Source organism: Poecilia reticulata, linkage group LG6 (genome assembly GCF_000633615.1).
Source record: "Poecilia reticulata strain Guanapo linkage group LG6, Guppy_female_1.0+MT, whole genome shotgun sequence".
NCBI lineage: Eukaryota > Metazoa > Chordata > Actinopteri > Cyprinodontiformes > Poeciliidae > Poecilia > Poecilia reticulata.
The window spans coordinates 12,599,749-12,612,594 of record NC_024336.1 but is presented as its reverse complement, the minus strand read 5'-3'; the positions used below and the strand labels follow the sequence as shown (position 1 = coordinate 12,612,594).

The following is a 12,846-nucleotide window of genomic DNA, read 5'->3' as shown; positions in this document are numbered from 1 at the left end:
TCCTGCAGCTGATGCTGACAGAACGGGTGCAGGCCCGGTGTCATGGGTGGGCATTGGAACAAAAAGGGGAAATTGCCCCTATTGGTCCAGTCCATCTTCCAGACCCCCTGGACAGGAAGCTGTTTTTTTTTTCTTTATTTACCTCAGAGTGGCCAACTTTCTATTATTCCCATCTCGATTTGATACAACAGGGGCCCCCACATTTTCCTTGTCTGCCCTGTTGTGAAGTACTGCTGTCACTTCAGTGCAGCTAAAACAAACCCAAGAAGTCTTATAGCTTAGCTTCAGCTCCTGTTATTAGTCTCAACTCTTCACATTGAGTCTGATTTAGCAATAAGTTGAATCAGAGACAATAAAAATCATGAAGTGTTTTGTTTATTTCACCCATAAGGCAAACATGTCTGAAAGAAGCAGTGAGAGTAGTATAACAACGGACACAGGATTTGTTAATGTCCTGGGGTTACTGGGCTGTGGTCAGGATTCTCATTACTGACCAACAGGCTAAGAAGACAAACTGGTTGTGCGGAGGCACCTGGCTAAAGGCCCAGGTTCTTTGCAATAACTGGGTTCTTGCTGAAGTGTTGTCGTGCCATTGAGTGTTTCTGTTCAACCCATTGGATGAATGTAGTTTCATATGCCTGGAAACACAGATTAGAAAGATTCAGTCAGACAACTGGATGTAGTCAGCCAGGGAAATATACATTCAGCAAAACCTGTGTTCCCACTTTGCTGAAACCTCAGTCACAGCCAGCCACTTGAACAAACCTTATGGATGTGTTCCACTTGTGTGTGAGCTGAAGTCTCCTCTTTGGACAACAGTATGCAGTTCCAGGGGCTCCAGTCCTCCTGGACATCCCAGCGAGCAAACACCAGGTTGTAGATGTCTCTGCTGCCATTCAGAGCCGAGCAGGAAGACCAAACCTTTTCTATCAGGTAGCGAATGTCGTCCACCTGGACAGAGGCAAAGGTCAGCAGGGAAAATTGCCCCTATTGGTCCAGTCCAGCTTGCAGACCCCCTGGACTRGAAGCTCCAGGGGGTCTGGAGGTCTGGAGAATGTTGGCCTGTTTGAGGTCTAATTTAGATTTATTTTGGTGGTTTTCCTGTAATTTCAAGTTTGAAGTTTGGTATTTGTGTGTTTAGATACATATCTTTTAGTTGTATTGATTACTTGTAAAAAGAATTTCTTTCAAATTAATGAAAAGAAAACATCAGGTTTAGTTGAAAACATTTTTCAACTAAACCAATCATAAAGTTATGTTTGTTTTTCCTTTTAAATGTCTTCAGATAAATCCATATCTCCAGACAACTGCATGTGAAATATATAAAGTGCATGTGTTGTCTTAAAGAAGTCTTAATGTATGTCACTGAGTTTGACAGGGCTTCACATAAACGAGAGTGAGCCATCGGTTGCTCACACGCAGAGAGAGTAGCATTTACCTGCAGCAAGAAGGGGATGGAAGTTTCTGGATTGAGGCGGTGCTCATCAGTTCTCAACCTCCTCAGGATGTTTTGGTACACAGAGTTGTCATCTCGAGATCTTGCAACGTTGTCTAGGCTGGTACAGTTTCGGCAGCGACGACTCCGGCGGCCAGTGGTACTTGAATCAAAATCGGCAGACCAAAGGTAGCGCTGGCACCCGTGGCAGAAGAACATGTCGTGCTGCAGCTCAGATGGTTTCTTGTGAACCTGGAACAGACTCTATGTTACGCTGAGATCCTGTTCACACACATCTCTAAAGTCAACATGTCCAAGGACATTTTGATGTAAGAACTTCAGATAGCTATTAATGTAGTTCATGTATTAAGAATAGATTTATTCTGCATAAATTGCTGTTTTTAATAATTTGTTTCCATTTTCAATGATTCGATCCAGTGGTGCCAAATTTTTACTTCTGCATGGCTATAATGATAAACACCCAGCTTCATAAAGTTAAATAAAAATCTAATTTTCTTTGCTTTCATAGTCTTTTCATTGTCAATATAAAGACTGTTATTCCTTACATTCAAAAGTGGAGTAAATACAGAGAAAATTTTTCAATTAATATATATATATATATATATAATGTTATCAAGAAATCACTTGACAACATGAAGTAGGTTGAAAGGTCTTAGAAAGGATAAAAAGGATAAAACACTGATCTAGAGATCTTGAAGACAGACAGCTTTGATCTATGACCGAACATGCCATCACAGTAAGCTTTACATAAAGAGCACCATGAACATCATATGGTTTACCTTCAGCAATTTGATCACTTTGGGGTTAAACGCCGGTGTTCTGATGTACTGAAGGAAAAGAGTGCAGATCCTCTTCCTCAGACCCTCCAGATTATGCTCCTTAACATCTCGACCCATCAAGTCAATCTCCCTGTCAATCAGATCAGTGATGTCCCACACCAGCTGACACTCATGCTCCTGTCCAAAAAGGAAACTCAGTGGTGTCAGCATCTCTGTGAAGCACAGACAGCAGACACCTGCAGGGATCTCAAGAATATTACCATAACAGTGTTTCTCAGCTTCTCTAGGAAGCGCCGTCTCTCCTGCTGGTCCACATTGAACTTGCTGATGTCGTCATAGATCTCCTTCAGCGCTCTGGCTCGGACGTCAGGCACAGAGTCCATCTCAAACAGACGACCTGTGGCTGATCGCCACTGATGGGCAGCAGCTGCCTGGACCAGGTACACCAAGCTGTTAGGTTGGTGATTCACTGCAAAACTGCCACAAGGTTGAAGGTTCCACTTGCTTTTTTATTGCATGTCTACCCATTCCTCATTTCTGAAATCTGGTGTACTAAACCTGAAACTTGCCACAAAAAGGGAGAAAATGTATGTTTCATGCTGTACTAATGTTTCTTGGCAATTGTTCTTATTCCACTGTAAAACCTGGTGATTCCTACTTTAATGGTGCCATTTCTTTGTAAGGAAGTTCACTTATTGTCTTGAGGAACAGAGTTGAGCATGGGGATGGCATCGCTCTGACTGGAAATCCAGGTCATCATGATGATAACAAGAAGACGTTCTAAAATGAGCATCTGAGGACTAGGATATGTTTATTTCAGTTCATCAGTTTCATTTGTTATTTTACAGCCTTATTCCAAAATTTATCAAATGAATCTTTCCTCAAAATTCTATACACGCATACCTTAATTATAACAATGCAGATTTTTTTATGTTTTGCTACTTTATTACAAATAGAAAAATTCAAAATCACATTTACAAAAGTATTTACAGTCTTTGCTTAATATGTTGTTAATGAAGCTCTACACTGAGCTGCTTCCACTGATGATCCTGGAGCTGTTTCTCCAGCTGTGGTCAATTCAACTTGATTTGGAAAGGCAAGCACTTTTGGTCCTACAGTTGACAATGCAGGTCAAAGGTCACACACACCAATCTGGAGTTAACCCAAATGCACCTTAAGGACTCTCAGATTTATATAGACCATAAGAGAATTATTTACATGTGAAAATGAAGGATTTAAAAGTATATGTCCACTTTGAGCAAAGGCAGTTAATACTTATGTAAATGTGATTTCTGGGTTTTCTGTTTTTATTTAATTTGCAAATAACTAAAATACATACTTGACATTTGGTATTTGTGTGTAGAACTTTGAGGAAATATTTGGAAAAAGGCTGGAATAAAACAAATTGTGGAAAAAGTGAAATACTGTCTGGATGCTCTGTATGGTTAGGTTAGGTAAAACTTTATTAATCCTGTAGGGCAATTAAGGTTGTCTGTTGCTCACACATTAATTCACATTTATTAATTAATATTTATCAGTAATTGTGTCGTACAAAAGGGATTTAGCTGAAGTTTTTGTCTGTCGCTTGCTGCAAGCTGGCGAGATGAAGCTTCATGAAGTATCGAAACATCCTATCCAATTGTTCGACTCATGAGCCGATGCTTCATTTGCTCTACTGCGACATGAAGTGGACAATACAAAATAGGCAACGTGAAAACAACATGATGTATAAACCTTATATTGAATAAACAAGTCAATGAAAATGTTGTTTGTGATTCTGATACATAGATTCTTATAATCTTAATCGGTTTATGTGAAACAATGGCTGGTTCAAAAAGAAAACTGGAAACAAATGGGGGAGTGAGTTATGATTAATCAAGCTATGTCATTATAGAAGAAAATTACATTATTTATTACTTAAAAATAAAATCTCTAAGTGTAGTTAGGTTAGGTAGTTCTCTGTTTTGAAATGATTCTGTCTGCTACAGAAAAGCAGATTAAGCAAGAAACGCATTAGCAGGTTTATAAAAGTTGGGATAAAATATTTTGTCACCTCCCAATTTTCCACAGGATRTGGATCATCTGTATCATCTTTGCATCCTAAAATGACTTGGCTGAGCTCAGCTGACCTGATTCCACTGGAAAACCTGGTGATTCCTCCTTATCAAATTTTAAAACCGAACTCAAAACACACCTTTTTAGATCTGCCTTTTCCACATGACACAATTGGTTTGCCTGATTTTACATAGTCTTTATATAGATACATTGTTTTGTTTTATTTATTTTTATCTACTTTTACTTGTTACATTTTATTTGTTTCTGTCAGTTTTTTTTTTACTATTGTACGGTGTCCTTGAGTGCCAGAAAGGCGCCTTTGAAATAAAATGTATTATTATTATTATTATTATTATTAAATGACTATTGAGCTCTGCCTTTCTACAGAGCTCAATAATGCCTCAATAATGAATTATTTAAATTCATTTGGATACTTATCCTTTTAAAACACTAGAAATTAGAGGGCAGTATAAGGATTTGGTTTTTGTGCATGTTTCTAGATTATTGAGTCTCAGTCTTGTGTCTTCCCTTTGATTGTCTCCAGCTGTTCCTTTTTTCCCCTGATTATCTCCTTGTGTATTTAATTTCACCTGTGTCCCCTGCTCCCTGTCGGATCCTTGTTTTGTAAGGCGTGTCTAGTCTAYCCTGCCTCAGTGTCTGAGCTCCTACCCTCACTGCTCACCTGTGGTGCCTGGATTTTGTGTTTATCTTAATTAAAACCATCAATTTCACTACAACCTGGTTCCAATGGGTGTCATTCTCACCACCACCAACAAGCTTTTCATGACACACAGGACTAACCATGTTGGTTGTTTGACATAGGCGAAGGTTTATTACTGTGTGAAACTATTTGGAGATATAACATTGCCAGACAAGGGAAAATTGGGTCCATTGGAAAAAAGACACTCCAATGAACTGCAAATGCAAATGCAATAAAATCCTAAAACAAGAAAATGTGATGGGTGAAGCAGCAGGGTTCTGCTATTTATTTCGATCTGCAAGCAAACAGACAAACCAGTTCCTGAATCAGTCACAAAGTACAACCCGCTTGTGAGGCTTTAAATGCCACAACCTGTTCATTACCACAAGCCTCAATATGCGCTCCACAAAAATTCTTCTGGATTACTCGACACACGCTCCGAAGCCTTGGCACAGAAAACGCATCACCACCAGTTTCCCTTTAGTATTTTCTAGTGAACCAAAAAAACTTTACTCAGTTGATTTTTATTCCTTTAATATAAGTTTAGTCCATTTACCATTCCTTTCAAGCTCAGAAATAAAGGGAAAAGGAGACACTTTTTCTATCTCATGTTTTAATATACTTTTTTTTAAATGTCCATTGTAATGGACATCTCGACTAAATGGGTGTAGAATGTCTTGAAAACTTCTATGATTTTTCCCATAGAGTTTCATGTAATATCTAATTAGGCATGATCTCAAACTTTTAAACTGGATGTCTGCTTCAGTGTGCATGTCTGAATAGAGAATATATAACACAAAATGTAGTTTTGACTTCAGTAACGTGTCAGTGAAATTTCAAATCAATTGGCATGTTACTATTTGTAAAGGGATTACACAGTTACCAAACCATTGAGAAAGCATCAGCTTGCTGGGTATTTTCATGTAATCTCTCATTTTTGATTAACATCCTTGAACCAGTTTCAATGTGGCACAAAACACAGCTGGATTTTACATGTGTTACAATAGAAGTGTGTGTTTTTCCTGTGTATTATGACTTTTTGCATCTGGTGGGCATTGACTATATTTTTCAGATTTTTGTGTGGTACAGACTGACAATTTAATCTAGCAAGACGACACCACCCACTGAACACCTCTGGATGAAACACTGAAAAACTAGGACTGCTTTATTTTTCTATTTACCATCTAATTCCCATTCTCACATGGCTTATTTCATATATCCAAGCATTCAAGATCAGATATCTCTTGATGTACAATCAGTTCAAGAAAGTCTGGGAGTTTCTTGAACTGATTGTTCAAGAAACAATAAAACAACAAAATAATTATAAAACCACAAAATGGCTATGATATGCCCTGYGACAGACTGGCGACCTGTCCAGGGTGACCCCGCCTCTCGCCCGGAACGTTAGCTGGAGATGGGCACCAGCAACCCTCCCGACCCCACTAAGGGACAAGGGTGTAAAGAAAATGGATGGATGGATGGATATGACATGCTTCTTTCTTTGCATTGTAACACTGAATAATTAAATGTTGTACAACACAAACTCCTGATGTCCATTGGGATGGACATTCAACTTTTAAAAAATCCTACTACTTCATGATAGAAATAAAAAATGTCAAAATACCTTCAAATACTATGACTGGAAATGCTTAAGATTATATTGAGTAATTTTTAGGCTGCTATGATAATACATTTATATTTTTGATGGAAAACAGATGCTTACTCCTCCCTGCAGGGGGCCGCCGGGAATCTCTCACCCATAAAAAGCGTCACAATTTTAAAGGCTTCATCTACCTTGCTTTCTGTGGTCCAATACTGATAACTAGCACAATATTTACTGCTCATGAATTTAACATCCAATAGTCCACATCCAGTAGGCAAGTAGGTTGCTTACATTTTTTCTATTAGATTACTGAAATGTCTCTCCCAACAGTCAAAAGCAACGTGCAAAATATACATGAAGCAATCCAGACTTCTAAAAATGCTATGTAGTTGCATTTTATTCAAGCTTCAGATGGGGTTAGGATTAGGGTTAGGGCAAATATGGATGTGTGTTTCATGATCTGGGAGTGGGCACATTAAATTTTTAGTGCTAGAAACAATCTTTGAAAATACAATATGATTAATTTTGTAATTGACAGTACCCCGATTTTTTTTTTAAATTTCTATGAACAAAAAATAAATAAGTTGTAGAGGACCCCTTGTTGGTCAGGACCCCTAGAATTGTCATCACTTTCCCCCCATTTACCGCRCCCCTGCCTCCCCGTCTCGTTTCATACACATGCTCGTCTTGTCTGATGCCTGAAACTCACTAGTATCAAGTTAAGAGTCTAAACTTTATTGTTTTTGTTTAATAAGAAACCAATCTGTAAGATCCATTATGCAAATAACAAATGTATTAATTTTCTTTTATTGGTTTAATCCCAGAAAAATAGCATGTCCATTCTGGTGGACGAAGGGTCTGAAGGATTTAATAAACTTAACAATTATGGAATTCTTATGAATCTGCTCGTAAGGACTCAAGTCTGTTTAAAGCAGTGTTCCTCAATTCTGGTCCACACGCCCTCCTGCCATGTTTTAGGTGTTTCCCTTCTGCCACACACCTGGATTGAGTCTATGGGTGATTAAAGATACGCTCCTTTGCCTCATTTACCGTGCTATACCTGCTTGTTAATCTAAAATCCAAAACAGACCTTTAAATATTTAGATTTTTAGGTTGGCTACAAGGCTGAAGCAGGTTAGTTATAGTCACCAAGGAAACTTATTTGTCTGGAAGGTCTTATGAGCTGTTTCCACTGAAGCTGCACAAATAGATCTGAATTGTTTAAACCAGTGGTTCTTAACCTTTTTTGAGGTACCGAACCCACCAGTTTCATATTCACATTCACTGAACCATTCTGTAGTGATAAATAAAATGTGATGTTTTTCCCCCCCAAATTCAAGACATAGGGGTGACCCAACTATAGTCTAGTTGGTAGTTGGGTCACCCTAAGATCACCAAGTCTTCTTAAAAGGTAGAGTCTCTGAGGACAGTTCCTCAAAATATAGTCAGTGTTTTCAGCAAAGTTGAGCTGACTGTCCAGGAACGACCCAAGGTATTTAAAATGTGCCACAGTTTCAACAGGTTGACCAGAGAGAGAAACTGGAACCACTTTAAGGTCTTGTTTAGATCATTTAATTAGCTCTACATTCTTAAGAGAATGAAAAATTAATAATAAATAATAGACTGCGGTATTCTGATTTAGTAATGTAATTATATTAGTTGTGTTACCACCCCACGCCACTAGAGGCAGTAGCAACCCCGAAAAAATGCGACTAAGGAGCAGATTTAGAAGAACACCGAAAGCTACAGTATTTGGTAAAAACTGTGAGCTTTGCTGAAGTAAATAAAGACACAAGTTCAAATCCATGCTGAGAGTGGAGCTGCTTCAATCAGGGCTCCTCCGCAGCTGTGATTGGCCAAGCGATGTAACGTGATCCTCTGATTGGCTAAGCAATGTAACGTGATCCTCTGCAGCAAATGATGGCAAAGCGGGGCGTCATCACGACTTTACACAAGTGTGTCTTTACCTCCGCGGCAGAGGCTCCGCTGAACCCCTGAGACCGACTCATCGAACCCAGGTTAAGAACCACTGGTTTAAAGTTCATTAAAGTTAATCTAGTTTCCATTAATCTATTTTCCTTCTGCCATATGTTGATGTGCCACTGGGCAAGGCACTCAACCCAAAGGTTAACTACCATTATGCATATTGGTTTTAAATGTATGTGTTTGTAGGTGTGAATAGGTGAATGTTAGCCTTTAGCTGGTGTGTCTAACAATGTCAATCTTGACCTTAAAGTACCAGGTTTTCAGTGAGACTTTTGAACAAAAAAGTGAGCTCTGACCTTATTCAGGAAGTTCCTGATCATTTGATCTTGATTGATAGCTTCTACGTTGATTTGATGGCGGCCAATGGCAGCGATGAAYTCCATCTCCTGCTCCAACAGCGCGCACAGAGCTGCTTTCCTCTCCGCGCCGCGCAGGCTGCAGTTTATCTGCTCCTCCTCCTCATTCCTCCACTCTGAAAAGCAAAAAGCACAGGCAGGAAGAGAGATTATACATATATACATATCCAGACACCTTACAGATGTTTCCTACGCCCTCAGCCCCGGGTCTCAGGCCTACTCTCCAGGGCATGGTAGAGCAAATTGAAGTCCTCTCTGGTCTGTGGGTTCTTCCAGCGCCTGCGGCGCTCTCTCAGCTGCGCCTCTTTCTCCTCTTTGCACTTTCTTTCCTGAAGGTCGAACCAGGCGAGGCGGCGAGCTCGCTCTCTCCTCAGCTGCTCCACTTCCTCCTGGGCTAGCCATCGCCGAACATAGGACTGCAGGCAGATAACCTGAGAAATAAAGAATATATATATATATATTCACATATTTTGTACAGCTTTTTTGGTCACTCCCCCCTTTAGACTTTTCTAAAATTTAACAAGATCCTATTTTAGTAGAATGTATTTAGGTGGGGGTGGCAGCTTTAAGTCTTTCTGTCAGGGTTCAAAGTGTTCATGGAAATAACATAATTATTTCCAGGTGTTGGGAGCAGCAGTCTGACTCCATCCCAGAGGTGGTCTTTAAGCTTAAGGTCAGGGTTTTGCACAGCACTTCTTCCCCACCAAACTCACTCATTCAAGTCCTGTGGACCTCACAGGGGTCAGAGTGAGGAGTAAGGACTCTGCATATACAGGTGGTTTGGGATATGGTTGACTAACATAATTATTCCTCAGGAAGCAGCTCCAGCTAAGTCAGATTGGCTGGAGAGCATCTTTGAACATCAGTTCCCAGGTCTCGCCACATTCTCAGTTTTGTAATGAAAATTTAGCTTCTATGTTGATATTTCGATAATGTTGAAAAAACACAATTCAAATTACGTGTGAATACTCTTGTTCATGCAAAAGTAATTAAAAACATGCCGTGACATGATCCTCCGACAACTTAATGTAGTCTTCTTCATCCTTTCCGGTTGTTGATCATATGACTCATGTTGATGCAAAAKAATTTGATTCCATAGTGGTCTTGTGAAATTCACTAAAGTCGAACCAGCCAAAAACCACCTCATCTTAGTGCAAAGACTTCATTGGGGGGAAAAAAGTGTTATTAGGAAATTGGCGTGTTTTCATTAAACAAATTATTTTGTAATTACAATTTGCACAATTATGAGGTCATTTGGTCATTTGTTACTTTGACTGGCCCGTTTTCATACGGGTTCATACACTATGTTTTGATATTTCTGGCTGGATCTTCTGCTGGAAGGTCAACTTGCTCCAGTTTCTAACTGGTTTAATCCCAGGATTCTCCTTTAGCTCCAGCCATCCTCCTATCATCCTATCTGACCTACTTCTCTGTCCCTACTGAAAAATATCCTCCCCCACAGCATGATGCTACCACTGTCATGCTTTGTGGTAGGAATGTGTCAGAGCAATATGCAGTTTTTCACTTTTTGCATGTGGGTTAACAATAGTAGGAGTGTGTTGGCTGTCCCTATCCAGCTGGACTATTTACGGCGTGTTGCCATTTTCCCAGACCTGCACACACAGCAGTCCTACTGAGTGGTTCTCCCACTGGAGCTGTGGATCTCTGCAGCTCCTTCACAGTCACAGCCTGTTGAGGTCCATGGTAACTTATCATAAAATATTTTCATGACGTAAAACAAAATAAAAAAACAGTGTCCCTCAACAAGGAAATTAGTTTTTACTCACAGCATCTAGCCTCCTGCTATGATACTCATCAGCAGTTACATAATTCACAGGAGTTACCAACTTGTCATTGACACAGGACACGTAGCAGCCAATGCCAGTCATCTGAGTGGACATGTCCACAGAACACTGCTGCAGCTTAGACTTCAGCTCAGCTGTCTGTTTAGGAGAAAACAAAACACAAATGAATTTCAGTGTAAAAAAAACTCTTACTCTAAGAAAGAAGGTTGGGTCCAACCAGTCTCATCCCTTCTCCAATGCCTCTGAACCACATTCCCTCATCAGCAGCTCATTCAGTTCTAGAGGCTGACAACGTGCCATTACTTTGATTCAGGTGTGTTGCAAAGACACACATCTAAATGTTTCCAGGAAAGTAGCTCTATAGAGGCATGGACTTAGACAGCTCTGTTCTAAGCAGTGTAGGCTATTCTAACAATAATACCAAATTTTTTATTTAAAAAATTAAAACACACCATCTACATATTTATGGAAATGTCAAAATGTAAATAAAATGATATGTACATATGATTTTTATTAATTTTGCAACACTGAATAAATTGAGAAATACAAAAAACCAAAGGTTGAGAACAAATACCTTCAACATGCTATGTAGAACATAATAAAATGGATGTATGGAGGACCAAAACTGACATAATAAAAAATAAAAGCATAAATATATATTGTGGTTCGTGTCAGAAACTTTATAATACTGTTATAGCTCCTGAATTTATTATTTTTCTTGTGGAACTCCCATGCAAAACGTATGTTTCAGTTTTCGGCTCTCATGGACTCAGAGGTTCACCATCGGGGTTTTCAGAGTGTAGACGAAGCAGTCGCTGAAGTTGGCTTCTGATTGAAGCTTCGGGAATCCTCCGGTTGCCCGGACGTTGGACGGTAAGCTAACGCTGATGTTTGTTTTACAACTACACTCATATTTAATCAGTTGTAATATTAATGAAAAGTTAATGTGTTTCAGTAACTCGGCTCACAAACTAGCTATGGATTAATTACACAGAGGGATGTTTCAAAGTTTTTATTTATAATTCTGACTTATTGTTATAAGTCATAATATAACAATATTATATTATTGCTATATTATGTCATATTGTCACATATGACAATATGACAAGTCATATTGTCATATTATAACAATATGACTTATTGTTATAAGTCATAATTATAGACAATTATAGTCATTAGTTACAGCTAATGACAACAAAGCATGTAAGATTCGAATATACCAGCAGTGTTTAAATACATGCATAAACATTATTTTCAAAGGTACTCCTAATCTAAGAGACGAGTCTCTTAGGAACTCATTCTAATTTATTAACTATGACTGTACTTGTAATACACCAAACATAGGCACTGATTTCAGCCACAGTATTGTTTTTTTGTTTTTGTTACGGTATGCACACATTGCAGATTAATTAATATTCATATTGTGTATATTTTCAGATGTTGGTAAACTGGCACAGCAGACCATCTTGTGGCCTCCGTCTCTGTCCGGCTTCAGACTCCCAGTAGGTTCACAACTTCAGGATGTCCAGAGAGCTGCACCTTTCAGCATGGAAAATATGTGCCAAAAACAGTGATGGCACATACATTTAAAATAAAATCTGTCTTATTGACATGCGAGAACAATCTGTATATTACTGATTTGAAGTAATTAAATATGTTTGATTATGGTTCATGTGATCAGGTTCTAATGAAGCGGAATAAAGCTATGTTCCTTCTAATCTGTGTAGTTCTAATTTAATCAAATCTCATGTTCAAATATCCCACAGACACTAAAATGGATTGTTTGTTTGGGGCTTAAAATAACTTGAACTCAACATAATCTTCATAGAACAAAGCTAGCAAAGTAAAATCTAGTAATGATTGAGGGTTTAGGATCCATTTCCTCATTTCTTTGGTTTCATATTATATTGAAGACTCCAACAGGACAACTAAACAGTGGATAGAAATATGTAGTACAATGTGTTATATTATTTAATCAATAATTTTTACATTATCTTCCTTTTTCCKTTATAACACAGGACTACTCCCCTATTTCTCTTTTTCTTTTCTTTATTTTTTGCACACATTTCTAACACTTGTATTTGTCATTATATAGCTATATATATA

General features: G+C 38.6%; 1 protein-coding gene across 2 annotated transcripts in view; it reads right to left on the bottom strand.

The window, feature by feature from the left end:
* Nucleotides 1-357: 357 nt before the first annotated feature.
* The window catches only part of iqub (IQ motif and ubiquitin domain containing), a 31,846-nt gene continuing 19,357 nt past the window's right edge, over nucleotides 358-12,846 (bottom strand). For both annotated transcript variants that reach the window (XM_017305081.1, XM_008411242.2), the window contains exons 6-13: nucleotides 10,723-10,878; nucleotides 9,156-9,366; nucleotides 8,876-9,051; nucleotides 2,496-2,666; nucleotides 2,236-2,412; nucleotides 1,439-1,687; nucleotides 766-951; nucleotides 358-638 (exon numbers count right to left, since the gene is read on the bottom strand). In XM_017305081.1, the coding sequence (XP_017160570.1) occupies nucleotides 537-638; nucleotides 766-951; nucleotides 1,439-1,687; nucleotides 2,236-2,412; nucleotides 2,496-2,666; nucleotides 8,876-9,051; nucleotides 9,156-9,366; nucleotides 10,723-10,878 (1,428 nt within the window). In that variant the 3' untranslated portion in view covers nucleotides 358-536. The remainder of the gene's footprint in view (nucleotides 639-765; nucleotides 952-1,438; nucleotides 1,688-2,235; nucleotides 2,413-2,495; nucleotides 2,667-8,875; nucleotides 9,052-9,155; nucleotides 9,367-10,722; nucleotides 10,879-12,846) is intronic.